Genomic DNA, 14809 nt, shown 5'->3' with positions numbered 1-14809 from the left:
TGCTCAATTTTATGAGCTCTTTTCTCATAAGTTTGTAATACTTAGAAACATGAGCTGTTAAATGACTAATTTTAATGACTCAGTTTGCAACAAATTAGATTACCTAGAATGAAACAACTTAAGAAGATAAAGAACTTGTAAATGAATTAAATGATTTGACCTGACATTGTTTTTATAGTTGATAATGTTTTTTATATATTACTGTTTTCTGTGAGTTGTTTAGTGTTGATTTTCTAAATAAAAATAAATGAATTGAATTTTATTCAAAATATTCCAGACAACTTGAAATAACAAATTTTAGTGGTTGAGAATTATTATTAAAGTTATGTACTTTGCAAATATTTATTAAATAATTGAATAGTGCTTTTAAGTAATCTGGAGAACAAAGCCTGTAGTCTATATTTTTATGTGTGTTTTTTTTTTTTAATGAAAGCTAGTCTAATTATCCCCCGTCCCCCTTATCCACTGAAGGTATACTTGCTCAAATATCTAGAAATCATTTGTGTTATTCTCATTTTAGAAAACTATTTTTATATTCTCTGCTTTAGGCTCTCTATCTATCTATCTATCTATCTATCTATCTATCATCTATCATCTATCATCTAAATAGCTTAGTATGCAAATTGTCCCCTCAGGAGCTCGACCAGGAGTTTGATCGCTCGCTATGACATACATTGACCACCAGGGGGCGGTGCAGAACAAAGGAAGGCCCCGGGCAGCAGCCAGCAGCCAGGGAAGGGAGGCCCCCACCGGCAGCTGGCAGCTGGGGAAGGAATTTCCTGGCCAGCAGCCTGAAGGAAGGCCCCAGCCAGCAGGAGAAGGCCCCGATGGGCCTGATCACCGGCCAGGCCTAGGGACCTTACCTGTGCACAAATTTCACGCACTGGGCCTCTAGTTAACTATAAAGAGACTAAGTTTTGGCTCCACAAATTATTATAGAACTTAAACCATCTATATAAAAAAAACCAACAACACTAAAAATGCATTTTGTTGGCCCTAGTAAATATAAAATGAGAACTCAATTGAAATTTATTTCTTTATTTTTAATGAATATTCATAAGTTAAATTTAGAATATAAAATTATCCCTGATTTAATAAGTGTAAATGGCGTGTTTCAATTGTATCTAAATTGTACTATTAATGTTAAAAAGTTTTTCATTTGTCAAGTCTTTCTTGACCATGCAGTCCAAAGTATAATCTAAGTTATTCTCTCTCATTTTAAACCAATCTCTTTTCCTCACAGAAATCATTATGATTTGTGATCCTATATTGTTTTACTTGTTTAATATATGTCTTTCTCATTATACCATAAGTTTCAGGAAAGTGGGAACTATGTTCAGTCTTATCAAATCTGTGAGTTTGCAGTACCTGGCACAATGTAAATGTTGTTAAATGAATCAACACAAATATAATTGTAATTTCATAGTTTTTGGATCTTTGTTAATTGGAAGGTTTAGTAAGATTCAAGGCTTTCTAGCTCTGTCCAAATCACAAGTTTATTCTTTATGAATTACTTCTTTCATCTGATAGATGAGAAATAGGATGAGGGAATTGAAATAGTAGAGGGCAACTGTTACTTGCTGCAAGCGTTTTTTTTAGGTATGTTATGAATGTTACAATTGCTTTTTATACAATAAAAATTAAACATTACTTATTGATATCTTTAATATTTTTTTCATTTAAGTGGTATATGATCAGCATTGTCCACATATACAATCGATGGAGAAACAGTGAAATTCGATGCTATGTGAATGGACAGCTAGTATCCTATGGTGATATGGCTTGGCATGTTAACACAAATGATGTAAGTTTTATTTTAACCTGTGTTTTAATGTATTTGAGCATATGATATGTAATTGTTTATAATTGAATAATAAAATAGTTTATTAGAAACTTAATAGTTTTACTTTGAATTTTTTTCTATTAAGTGAATTTTTAAGTGTTAAATTTAATATAATTGCTATAAGACATGATTAGTGATACAAAAAAGAAAAAAATGCTTTGATAATTTATTAAATATTAAGTCAAAAACATCAAAGCTGTATTCTAGTATTTCCAGAATCCAAGGCATTAAAAATGTATCTTTCACCTTATTTGGATATGACACAAAAACCTTAGACAGATAAGTATAACATATAATCACTACTATTTATTAGATAAATGGTGATAAATTCTATGGACTAAAATTAAGTGGGAACAGATATAGAAAGTGTAGGTTTAGGGATGGGAGAAGCCAGATGATACAGAAATGATTTTATTAGAGTTCAGGGAGCAAGCCATGTGGATATTTGGAGGGAATATCCCATTCATTGGATGTTGAAAGGTTTTAAGCAAAAACTGGAAAGTTTCTTAAACAACGAAGTAACCAGTTTGTTTGGGGCAGAGGGAAAAGAACAGATAAGAGATGAGGCAAAGCAGATACTAGACAGTCAAATATGCAAGGCCTCATGTACTAACATAAGGCTTGGGCTTTCCAAAGTTATCTAGTCTCAAAATCTTTATAATAATAAAAGCATAATATGCTAATTAGACTGGAAGTCCTTCCTGACCACCTTCTGGAGGAAGCCAGGGCTGTGAGGGAAGCCCGGGCCCTGTGTGCCTGCCTGCGGACAGAGGGAAGCCTGGGTCCCAGGTGCCAGAGGGAAGCTGGTGCCAGGAGCTGGGAGTAGGAAGGCCTACTCTTGTATAATTTTTGTGCATCGGGCCTCTAGTAAGATTATAAGCAGACTAGAGACATGATGCTGATTGGTATTTTGGAAACATCAATCAGGCTGCAGTATTGAGAATATTTTTAAGGAAAGTAATTGGCAGAAGCAGGGGGATCTGTTAAATGTTACTGCTATAACAAAGAGATAGTAATTTTGACTAGAATATTAGCAGTGGAGGAGATAACATAGTTGGATTCTTAATAGAGGATATATAGATTTAAGACCTTAAAAGTTCTTTTTTCTCTATTTTGGGCCTTCTCTTATCTTCATCCAAGCCTGTTAGAGCAAAAATAAGAGATGTGTTCTAATGCCCAAAGAATAATTCCAGCAAGCCTCTTTTTCATAAAATTCATATCTTAATATTATTTGCATCTCAGTAGACTTTAGTCTTCTCAGTGCAGGGATTGGCTCTTGTTCTCCTAGTAGCACTGTATGCATAGTCTAGTTTGTTCTCTAGGTCAGGGCCCTTTACCTCTTTTTGTGTGGCCTAGAAACTAAGAATCTGTTTTCACATTTTTTAATGACCCTAACAAACAAAAATCAAAGAAGATAACAGGAATCATATGTGGCTTACAAACCATAAAATGTTTCCTATCTGTTCCTTTATAGGAAAAGTTTTTTTTTTTTGTCCTAGAAACTTGTAGTCAGGGCATAGTAAATATTTATGAGGATAATTTCATCAGAATTAGAATATACAGATGAAATTCTTAAGTTTTGCTCTCCAAAGGAAAAAGTCTTTTTATTTGAGTGGAAAAAACCTCAGTGATCATGTTGACTGTCATTATCTCTATGGTTATATATATTTTTAATACAAGGAAGAAAATACTTAGATTTGTGAATTATTTGCAGTAGCGCTCCACTAAATGTAGAGGCCTGGACAATAATGCATATGCACATACGCATTATGAAGTCAATTCTTAAGTTATTATACTTTTAATTAAGGATTGGATAGTTAATGACTAGTTTCTGATTTTGTATCTCATTCACATGAGTGTAATAACCTGTGAGGATGTGAGAGAGAAACAGCAGTGACTGCTTTCACTGGTCTAGATGGGTGGGACCAAGTATTAGGAGAGGTTTAAAACATCCTAGTGCAGTGGTTCTCAAGTTGTGGGTCGCGACCCCTTTGGGGGTCGAACGACCCTTTCACAGGGGTCGCCTAAGACCATCGGAAAACACATATATAATTACATATTATTTTTGTGATTAATCACTATGCTTTAATTATGTTCAATTTGTAACAATAAAAATATATCCTGCATATCAGATATTTACATTACGATTCATAACAGTAGCAAAATTACAGTTATGAAGTAGCAACAAAAATAATTTTATGGTTGGGGGGTCACCACAACATGAAGAACTATATTAAAGGGTCACGGCATTAGGAAGATTGAGAACCACTGTCCTAGCGGGAAAGGTCTTATTAAGAATGGCTTCTTAGGTGCTCAGCTCTCCAGATGGAGAGCACAGTACCATCTGCTTTAGGTATCAGACCTTTGTGATCTTTTCTGATTCTGAATAATGCTTACTTATGTGAGAGAGGGAAGTGATTTCCTCTGTCTGGAGAAATAGTAGAATATATCAATAATGGAAAAATTAGGTTGCATTTTAAAAATTAGGCCCTATGTATTTATGATTAAAATTGGACGAGTTATTCTCTGATTCTGATGAGTCTCTCTCTGAATATGAATAATAATAAATCATTTCAGTTTAAAAGAATTTTTACTATTGTAAATAAATAATTATAAGCCCTTTTGCCTTTAAATATAAAGTTGGAGAAGTGGTCAAGTGATTGAGTAAATGGTTATTGTTTGTTTAACTTGCCCATCAGTATAAAACATTTAACTGATTTATCTTTCCTAAAAATCTTTAGCTGGCTTTTATTACTTAAATACTCTGTAAGAATTAATTGATGCTTTCTTCTTTTATTGTTATGACAGTGAAAGAAGGTATCCTTAAGTATTTTGTCATTAGAAAATAATACATTTGCTTTTTATGACTTTTTAAAAATAGAGCTATGACAAGTGCTTTCTTGGATCCTCCGAAACTGCTGATGCTAATAGAGTATTCTGTGGTCAACTTGGTGCCGTGTATGTATTCAGTGAAGCACTCAACCCTGCACAGATATTTGCAGTTCATCAGTTAGGACCTGGATATAAGGTAGTAAGAACTCTCTTATAAATTCTGTGCAAAGTTTTATGTAAATTCTATGTGAAATGTGATATAATATATAGTGATAGTCTTCAATGTGGTTTAAAAGTCATCTCTATTTTTTGGAATTCAGCTGTTATGTTTATTTTCTTTGAAAGGTGTTTTTCTTTTTTTAACATTCACCTTTCATGAACTATTTTTATTCTTTAGTCTGTTTTCTAATGTTGGAGCTATGGCTTTTCTTACATAATTTTGAAATAAGAAATTTATAAAAACATATTGCTTAATGTGCTATTTGAAATATCAAATTTTGAAAGATATATAATAAACAAACGAAAATGACTATTACTTTTCAAATTAGAGGTAACCTAGGAAGAATAAAGATTTAGAAGGAAAATGGTATAAAATATTACATATGGCTGAAATTATTTGTTTCTAGGGTTGGCAGTGATTACAGAGTAATAATCCTAATTTTGCAAAGCTAATTATTTAATATGATTTATTATATTCTTCCTGCTTTGTAATGTTTAAAATGAAAACTTAATTAGGTAAGATATTACATTTATATATATGAACTAGAGGCCCAATGCATGAAATTTGTGCATAGGTAAGGCCCCTAGGTCTGGCTGGCAATCAGGGCTGATCTGTGGGATGACTGGAGGGGTAATCGGGGGCCCCTGCTGATACCCGCCTTGGCCTGCCTGGCGCCGCCCACTCGCCGGCCCCGACCCCGGCACCGCCGCCAGTTTCCTCCCGCTGTGGGGCAATCAGCGGGGCAATCGGGGGGGCCCCGATGGCACCCGCCTTGGCTGGCCTGGGGTCTGCGGGTTGGGGGAAGCTCCTGTGTTGAGCGTCTGCCCCCTGGTGGTCAGTGAACATCATAGCAACTGGTTGTTTCACCGGTCGTTCCGCTGTTCGGTCAATTTGCATGTTAGGCTTTTATTATATAGGATTTGCTTTTTAATTTAATTTTGTTTATTTTATCTTATTATTGACAGTATTACAAATGTTCCCCAATTTCCCTCTCCTGTATTCCCCACCTCCCAACCCCTGCAGCACACCTGGCTAGAATAAGAGTTACTAGTTTTATTAAAATCACATTGGAAATAGTGACATCACTAAATGTTTGGAGCTGAAAAAGAATTATACAGTGTATGTGAAAGTGTTTATGATTCTGAAGAAGTCCATGTCTTGTATGGAAGAGCTGGTGATTTATTTTAAACCTTATGTCTAAATAATCAGTGTAAAGATTGTGTTATGAAAAAGGACTACAGACATTAAAAATATTTCTTTTGTCTTTTTATTTTTGCATTAGTATTTGTTTTCAATTTTATGTTCCATGTTGACATATAAGTGACAGTTTGAGTTTACTATGATGAAAATATATTGCTGTTTTCAGTGATTTTAGTACTCATAAATTGCATTAGGATAGTGCTGTGATTTTTATGTCAAGGTGACGATACTTGCTATCCTTCCTTTTTCCATACATTTTACTTGTTTAACTATCTGTAGAAGTGAATTTGTGCTTGTACAGTTAGTTACTTCTTTTTTCATGGGTCCTTTGGTTGGGTTTGAGACATAGCTGTGCCAAGTGTTGGCTTTGCATTGGAATCTATACTAATAAAAGGCTAATATGCTAATTAGACCAGACATCTTCTGGGCGTCCTTCTGGACAAAGCCACAGTGGTGGGAGCCGAGGCAGAGGAGGTTAGGGCCCATCAGGGAGCAGTTAGGGGCAATCAGGCCGGCAGGGGAGAGCAGTTAGGGGAATCAAACAGTCATGCAGAGTGGTTAGGGGTGATCAGGCAGGCAGGCAGGTGAGCGGTTAGGAGCCAGGGGACCTGGATTGGAGAGAGTTCAGGCTGGGCTGAGGGACCCTCCTACTACCCCGTGCACAAATTTTGTGCACCAGCCCTCTAGTGTTTCTATAATTGCAGTCTGGCTTCCTTGCCTACTGCTTTGCCTTGTTCCCTAACATATTTTAAGTGGCTTTCTTTAAGCACTAACAGAATGATAAGTAGAGTGACCAATCAAACCAATGAAACATAAAGTTAGGAAATCAAGTAAATACAGATACACAAACCATAAATCCAATATGATTGCCATAGTGAAATTTCAAAATTGATGGGTGCTTTTAAGGTGCAAAAAGGAAAAGGGGCTAAATATAGAGTTATGTAATTTTTTTCATTTAGAAAGGAGAAAACATTATCCTGAAACACTTTGCAAACTTAGTAATTTGTCATATGGCTCTTTCTTATCATGTTCTTCCATACCAACAGTGAAAATGAGTGTTAACCCTGAGTCACTATGTTGTATGCACAAGCATTCATGTGATACCAGTTTTCCTAGCATCCTAACATAGATACAGAGTACCTATATAAAGTGAGAACTTTTATTTTTTATTATTTTTTAAAAAATATATATTTTATTGATTTTTTACAGAGAGGAAGGGAGAGAGATAGAAAGTTGGAAACATCGATGAGAGAGAAACATCGATCAGCTGCCTTCTGCACACCCTCTACTGGGAATGTGCCCTCAGCCAAGGTACATGCCCTTGACTGGAATGGTACCTGGGACCCTTCAGTCCGCAGGCCGACGCTCTATCCACTGAGCCAAACCAGTTAGGGCTAAAGTGAGAACTTTTAAAAGAACATGCCTTTAAATTTTGGACATTACATGAAAAAGTATTACATTTGTAAGTTGCCACTATTTCAAGGGCTCCTTGTTGTTAATGGAAGTTGGCTTTAAATTTATGGGTGTTGTATGTATTTTCTCAATTTTTAAATACTAAGAGTATAATTAATATCCGGAAAGATTACTGCAAAAAATTTTGACATTAATATTTTTTTCAAGAAGTTTAGAGAATGAAAAAGGGAAGGTGGATAGAATACAGATGAAGATCAAATTGATTTTTTTTCTTTGTTTTAAATTTCTTTATTGGTTAAGGTATTACAAATGCGTCCTCATTTCCCATTAACCCCCAACCTCCCCGCCCCCCCCCCCACTCATGCTCTCATCCCCCTGTTGTCCTTGTCCATTGGTTTGGCCTATATGCATGCATACAAGTCCTTTGGTTGATCTCTACCCCTTACCTCCTCTCTCCCCTACTTTCCCTCTGGGAATTGATAGTCTGATCGCTGTTTCTCTGTCTTTGGATGTGTCCCTGTTCATCAGTCTATGTTGTTCTCTATATTCCACAAATGAGTGAGATCATGTGGTATTTACCTTTCTCTGACTGGCTTATTTCACTTAGCATAATGCTCTCCAGTTCCATCCATGCTGTTGCAAATGGCAATAATTCCTTCTTTTTCACTTCAGCATAGTATTCCATTGTGTAGATGTACGACAGAATTTAAATCCAATCATCTGCTGATGGACACTTAGGCTGTTTCCAAATTTTAGCTATGGTGAATTGTGCTGCTATGAACATATGGGTGCATATATCCTTTCTGATTGGTGTTTCTGGCTTTCTTGGGATATATTCTTAGAAGTGGAATCACTGGGTCAAATGGGAGTTCCATTTTTAGTTTTTTGAGGAAACTCCATACTGTTCTCCACAGTGTCTGCACCAGTCTGCATTCCCACCAGCAGTGCAGAAGGGTTCCTTTTTCTCCACATCCTCTCCAACACTTGCTGTTTGTTGATGATAGCCATTTTGACAGGTGTGAGACGATACCGCATTGTCATTTTGATTTGCATCTCTCGTATAAATTAGTGACTTTAAGCATGTTTTCATATGCTGTTCAGCCTTCTGTATGTCCTCTTTTGAAAAGTGTCTATCTAGTTCCGTTGCCCATTTTTTGATTGGATTGTTTATCTTCCTTTTGTTAAGTTGCATGAGTTCCCTGTAAATGTTGAAGATTAAACCCTTATCGGTGATATCATTTGCAAATATGTTCTCCCATGCAGTGGGCTTTCTTGTTGTTTTGTTGATGGTTTCCTTTGCTGTGCAAAAGCTTTTTATTTTGATGTAGTCCCATTTGTTTATTTTCTCTTTAGTTTCCATTGCCTTAGGAGCTGTGTCAGAGAAGATATTCCTTCGGCATATGTTTCCGATTTCTCTGCCTGTGAATTCCTCTAGTATTTTTATGGTTTCCCGTCTTACGTTTAAAAGCTTTATCCATTTTGAGATTATTTTTGTGTATGGTGTGAGTTGGGGTCTAGTTTCATCTTTTTGCATGTATCTGTCCAATTTTCCCAACAGCGTTTATTGAAGAGACTGTCTTGACTCCATTGTATGCTCTTGCCTCCTTTGTCAAATATTAATGGGGCATAGAGGTTTGGGTCGATTTCTGGGTTCTCTCTTCTATTCTATCGATCTATATGTCTGTTCTTGTGCCAGTACCAAGCTGGTTTAAGAACAGTGGCTTTGTAATACAGCTTCATATCTGGTATTGAGATCCCTCCTGCTTTGTTCTTCTTTCTCAGGATTGCTGCAGCTATTCGGGGTCTTTTTAAAATTCCAGATGAATTTTTGAAACATTAATTCTAGATCTGTGAAAATATGCCGTTGGTAATTTAATGGGGATTGCATTGAATCTATAGATTGCTTTAGGTAGTATGGAAATTTTGATGATGTTGTTTCTACCAATGCATGAACACGGTATGTTTTTCCATCTGTTTATATCTTCCTCTATCTCTTTTTTCAGTGTCCTGTAGTTTTTCACATATAAGTCTTTTACCTCCTTAAGTTTATTCCTAGGTATCTTAATTTTTTTGGTGCGATGGTAAATGGGATTGCTTTTTTAGTATCCCTTTCTGTAAGTTTACTATTGGTGTATAGAAATGCCTTAGATTTCTTGGCATTAATTTTGTATCCTGCTAGATCCGACTTCATTTATTAAGTCTAATAATTTTTTGATGGAGTCTTTAGGGTTTTCTAAGTACAGTATCATGTCATCTGCAAATAAGGACAGTTTTACTTCTTTTCCAATTTGGATGCCTTTTATTTCTTCTTCTTTTCTGATCGCAACAGATAGTACGTCGAGTACTGTGTTGAACAGGAGTGGTAAGAGTGGGCATACCTGTCTTGTTCCTGTTCTTAGGGGAAATGGTTTCAGTTTTTGTCCATTGAGTATGATGTTGGCTATGTGTTTGTCATATATGGCTTTTATTATGTTGAGGTATGATCCTTCTATTCCCACCTTGCTGAGAGTTTTTATCAAAAATGGGTGTTGGATTTTTTCAAATGCTTTTTCTGCATCAATTGATATGACTATGTGATTTTTATCTCTCAATTTGTTTATGTGATGTATCATGTTTATTGATTTGTGGATATTGTACCATCCTTGCATCCCTGGGATAAATCCTACTTGGTCATGGTGTATGATCTTTCTGATGTATTGCTGGATTAGATTTGCTATAATTTTGTTGAGTATTTTGGCATCTATGTTCATGAGGGATATTGGCCTGTAATACTCTTTCATTGTGTTGTCTTTACCTGGTTTTGGTATTAGGGTGATGCTGGCTTCATAGAATGACCTTGGAAGTGTTCCTTTCTCTTGAATTTTTTGGAATAATATGAGGAGGATAGGTTTTATTTCTTCCTTGAATGTTTGGTAAGACTCCCCTGTGAAGCCGTTGGGCCCCGGGCTTTTGTTTGCTGAGAGCTTTTTGATGACTGCTTCAATTTCTTTGATAGTTATTGGCCTATTGAGATTTTTAGATTCTTCCAGATTGAGCTTTGGAAGATTATATTTTTCTAAGAATATGTCCATTTCCTCCAGGTTGTCTAGTTTGTTAGGGTAGAGTTGTTCATATTATTTATTAACAATTCTTTGAATTTCTGTGGGGTATGTTGTTATTTCGCCGCTTTCATTTCTGATTTTGTTTATTTGAGTCCTCTCTCTTTGCTTCTTGGTGAGTCTGGCTAGAGGTTCATCAATCTTGTTTATCCTTTCAATGAACCAGCTCTTGGTTTCATTGATCTTTTGTATTGTTTTTTTGGTGTCTATGTCATTCATTTCTGCTCTGATCTTTATTATCTCCTTCCTTCTGCTCACTCTGGGCTTTTTTTGTTGTTCTCTTTCTAATTCTTTGAGTTGTAGAGTTAGATGATTTACTACCATTTTTTCTTGTTTTTTTGATGTAGGCTGTAGTGCTATAAACTTCCCTCTTATGACTGCTTTCATTGTGTCCCATAGATTTTGGATTGTTGTGTTTCCATTGTCAGTAGTTTCCAGGGTGTTTTTAGTTTCTTCTTTGATCTCATTGGTAACCCAATCATTATTTAGTAGCATGCTATTCAGCTTCCAAGTGTTTGAGTATTTGGGGTTGTTTTTATTGTAGTTTATTTCTAATAATATGCCATTGTGGTCTGAGAAGATGCTTGATATGATTTCAATCTTGAATTTGGGGAGATTTTGCTTGTGACCCAATATGTGGTCTATTTTTGAAAATGTCCCATGTGCACTTGAGAAGAACATATATTCTGTGGTTTTGGGGTGAAATGTTCTGAAGATGTCAATTAAGTCCATTTGATCTAGTGAGTCATTTAGGATTCCTGTTTTTTTGCTGATTTTTTTTTTTGAGAAGATTTATCTAGTGATGTCAGTGGTGTGTTTAAGTCCCCTACTATGATTGTGTTATTGTTGATCTCTCCCTTGTTATTTTCCATGAGGTTTTTTTATGTATTTGGGTGCTCCTGCATTGGGTGCATATATGTTTATCAGGGTTATATCCTCTTGTTGTATCGATCCCTTTAGTATTATGAAGTGGCCTTCCTTATCTCTTGTTGTGGCCTTCACTTTGAAGTCTGTTTTGTCCGATATAAGTATTGCTACCCCAGCTTTTTTTCATTTCCATTTGCCTGAAAGATATTTTTCCATCCCTTCACTTTCAGTCTGTGTGAGTCCCTTGTTCTTAGGTGGGTCTCTTGTAGACAGCGTATATATGGGTCATGTCTTTTTATCCATTCAGCCACTCCATGTCTTTTGATTGGAGCATTTAGTCCGTTTCCATTTAAAGTTATTATTGACAGGTACATGCTTGTAGTCATTTCTATTTTTGTGCCTGTCTTCTTTCTTACCTTTTTATTTCTTGTTTTTACAGCATTCCCTTTAGCATTTCTTGCATTGCTGGCTTGGTAGTGATAAACTCCCTTAGCCATTTTTTGTCTGCAAAGCTCCTGATTTCCTCTTCAATTTTGATTGATAGTCTTGCTGGCTGAGTATTCTTGGATTCAGTCCTTTGCTTTGCAACACTTTGTATACCTCCTTCCATTCCCTTCTAGCTTGATGTGTTTCTGTTGAGAAATCATTTGATAATCTGATGGGGGATCCTTTGTAGGTAACTCTCTGTGTCTCTCTTGCAGCCTTTAAGATTCACTCTTTGTCGTGTAGTATTGCCATCGTTATTATGACGTGGCTTGGTGTGGGTCTTTTGGGGTTCATCTTGCTTGGGACTCTCTGTACTTGTGTGACTTTTTTCTTCCTCATATCTGGGAAGTTTTCTGTCATTATTTCTTCAAATATATTTTCTAATCCTTGCTGCTCTTCTTGTCCTTCCTGCAGCCCTATTATGCGTATGTTACCTCGTTTCATGTTGTCCCAAAGCTCCCTTAGGCTCTCCTCCTGTTTTTTAAATTTTTTCTCCAGTTGCTGTTCAGATTGAGCTTGTTTTTCTACCTTATCTTCTAACTCACAAATTAGGTCCTGTGCTTCTTGTAGTCTACTGTTGAAACCTTCCATGGTGTTTTTGATTGTAGCTATATCACTTTTCATTTCTTCCTGATTCTTGCAGAAGTTGTTGATTTTCTCATTCATCCGGTGAATGACTTGTACAACCATTACTCTGAATTCTTTTTCTGTCATGTTGCATGCTTCAATTTCATTAATTTCCTTTCTTGGGGACTCCTCATTTTCTTTCCTCTGGGGGTTGTGTCGTCTCCCCATTCTGATTATCTTCAGATGGTTCAAACGTCAATTTGCGCGGACCTCGGCCGTGTGCAGTGGAAGCTTCGCACCACCCCAGTGCACTGAAGAGCTCTGACACTAAGATATGTGGTTGTGGTGGGTTGGTGGGAACCAGGCTCGCTCAGAGTCAGTGTTACTAGTGCTCAATGTGGCCTCGTGAGCACACTTAGAATCAGGCAGCATGCCTGCACTGTGCTGCAACGGAGACCCCCTTGGAGTGTTTTTAAAATCAGAGCCCCCAGCATGCGCCAGGAGTCAGAGTTTCACAAGAATCCAGTATCAGAGTCTCTGTTGCTTCGTGCAGACTTGCATTGAGAATCAGGGTTCCTGTGTGCACATGCACCAAGAATTGGAGTCACTGGCTCTTAGTATGAATGCACAGGGAATCAGGGATCCCAGGCACAGGTGATAAGAAACACAGTCAAGTCACTGGTGCTTCCTGCCCGGATAATCGGGGTCCTGGGGCCCGTGCTGGGAGGAACAAGTTCCCAGTGTTTGCATGTTAGCTCCCAGGCCAAGGCTCCCCTAGCCTGCGCTGCTCTGAACAAGTTCCCAGTGTTCGTGCACTTCCAGGCCACGGCACCCTTAGCCTGTGCTGTAAGGGACTAGTTCCTGGTGTTTGCACACTTCCAGGCCAAGGCTCCCTTAGTCTGCGCAGTATGGGACAAGTTCCCGGTGTTCGCGCACTTCCAGGCTAAGGTCCCTGTAGTAGCACTGATGCCCAGGCAAGGGGTGGGACTCTGTTACTATGGCACTGCCAGCGAGATTGCTGGGAGGGGGATGGGCTCTATTACGGATCTGCCGCGGGGATTTTTGGACTCTTGGTGTCCGTGTCTCTGTAACTGTGGTCGCAGGTCTCTGTCCCCAGTGGCTGCAGGGTCCTGGTTTGCGTCTGAGACCAGACTCGGTGGTGCTGAGGCCAGGATCCTAGTCTCAAGCAGCTCTGTTTCTCAAGATGGCGTAGTCTTTGTTCCCATGCTGGCTGCCCAGGAGTTTCTGCGCTGGGAGCGGGGCTCCTCCGTCTAAGACCTCCCAGTTTAGCAGCCCCTTAGAAGATCTGCAGAATCTAACTGTCCCCTAGCTCCTACACACACACACCACACAAGTCCACACACTTTTCTGTCACTCCCTTGCGCTCTCATACTCTCTCTCTCCCTGCCTTCCTGCCGGTTGCCATCTTCAGAATCTCTCCTGATCAGATTGATTTTTGACTGGTAAAAAGGCTGAGATAGTTCACACATGGTAGTCTCAATTTCTTTGTGAAATAGGAAGCAAAGTAACTTCTTATGAGTGAAGGGAGTAGAGGGCTGTTGTGGAATTTCTAGAGCGTGTGGGATATATTAGTTAGTTGACATATAGTTTAAATCACAAATGAAGCTTAAGTTATTCAGTGTTGTGTAATAATAAATTTATTATTTGTTGCCTCAAGTTATATGGAGCTTTCTGTAATTGCAGTGGTCAGACAGTATATGAATCTGAGCTTAACCTACATAGCATATCAATATTTGGGCTCTGAAGTAAATAAAATAAAATAATTGTGGCCTCCCCCCATCCATAGTCTCAAGTGATTTTGCCCTGTCAATAGAGGGCTACAAACTTTTCTTTCTGTGAAATGCCTGGTTTTGAGCAGTGAATATTTGTACTGGATTATTTTCAATTAACAGTATATAAGGGAGGGTATCACTAATCAATTAAACAAATTGTTACTTTTGAAAGTAATTTTTAAAATTCAAATTTTCTCACTATAACTTTGTGTAGTATAGTGAAATTTAACATGAGTTACATTTGTTTGATTGGTTCTATGGAATGTCTACAATATTATGGATTCTTATATATATGGTTGTCTTTTGACAAAATTGCAACACAGATTTTAATAAAGTTTTGATAGTTTGTTATTGGAAATTTTTTAATTGTCATATTACCTCATGTGGCAAGTAATTCGTCTCCATTGGTAGATACTTCAATTTTTAGCTTTCTATTCTTTCCTTCACTTAAGGAAATGATACCATAAGGATTTTTTATCAGCTTATTATC

At 37.3% G+C, this 14809-nt stretch overlaps 1 protein-coding gene across 3 annotated transcripts in view; it reads left to right on the top strand.

Moving 5' to 3' along the window:
• The window catches only part of NBEA (neurobeachin), a 990744-nt gene that overhangs the window by 135668 nt on the left and 840267 nt on the right, over nt 1-14809 (top strand). For all 3 annotated transcript variants that reach the window (XM_059684425.1, XM_059684424.1, XM_059684423.1), the window contains exons 7-8: nt 1685-1804; nt 4725-4871. In XM_059684425.1, the coding sequence (XP_059540408.1) occupies nt 1685-1804; nt 4725-4871 (267 nt within the window). The remainder of the gene's footprint in view (nt 1-1684; nt 1805-4724; nt 4872-14809) is intronic.

The sequence above is a fragment of the Myotis daubentonii genome, chromosome 2, assembly GCF_963259705.1.
Source record: "Myotis daubentonii chromosome 2, mMyoDau2.1, whole genome shotgun sequence".
Classification (NCBI taxonomy): Eukaryota; Metazoa; Chordata; class Mammalia; order Chiroptera; family Vespertilionidae; genus Myotis; species Myotis daubentonii.
The sequence above is the reverse complement of the archived record's forward strand: the minus strand, read 5'-3'. Positions and strand labels throughout refer to the sequence as shown.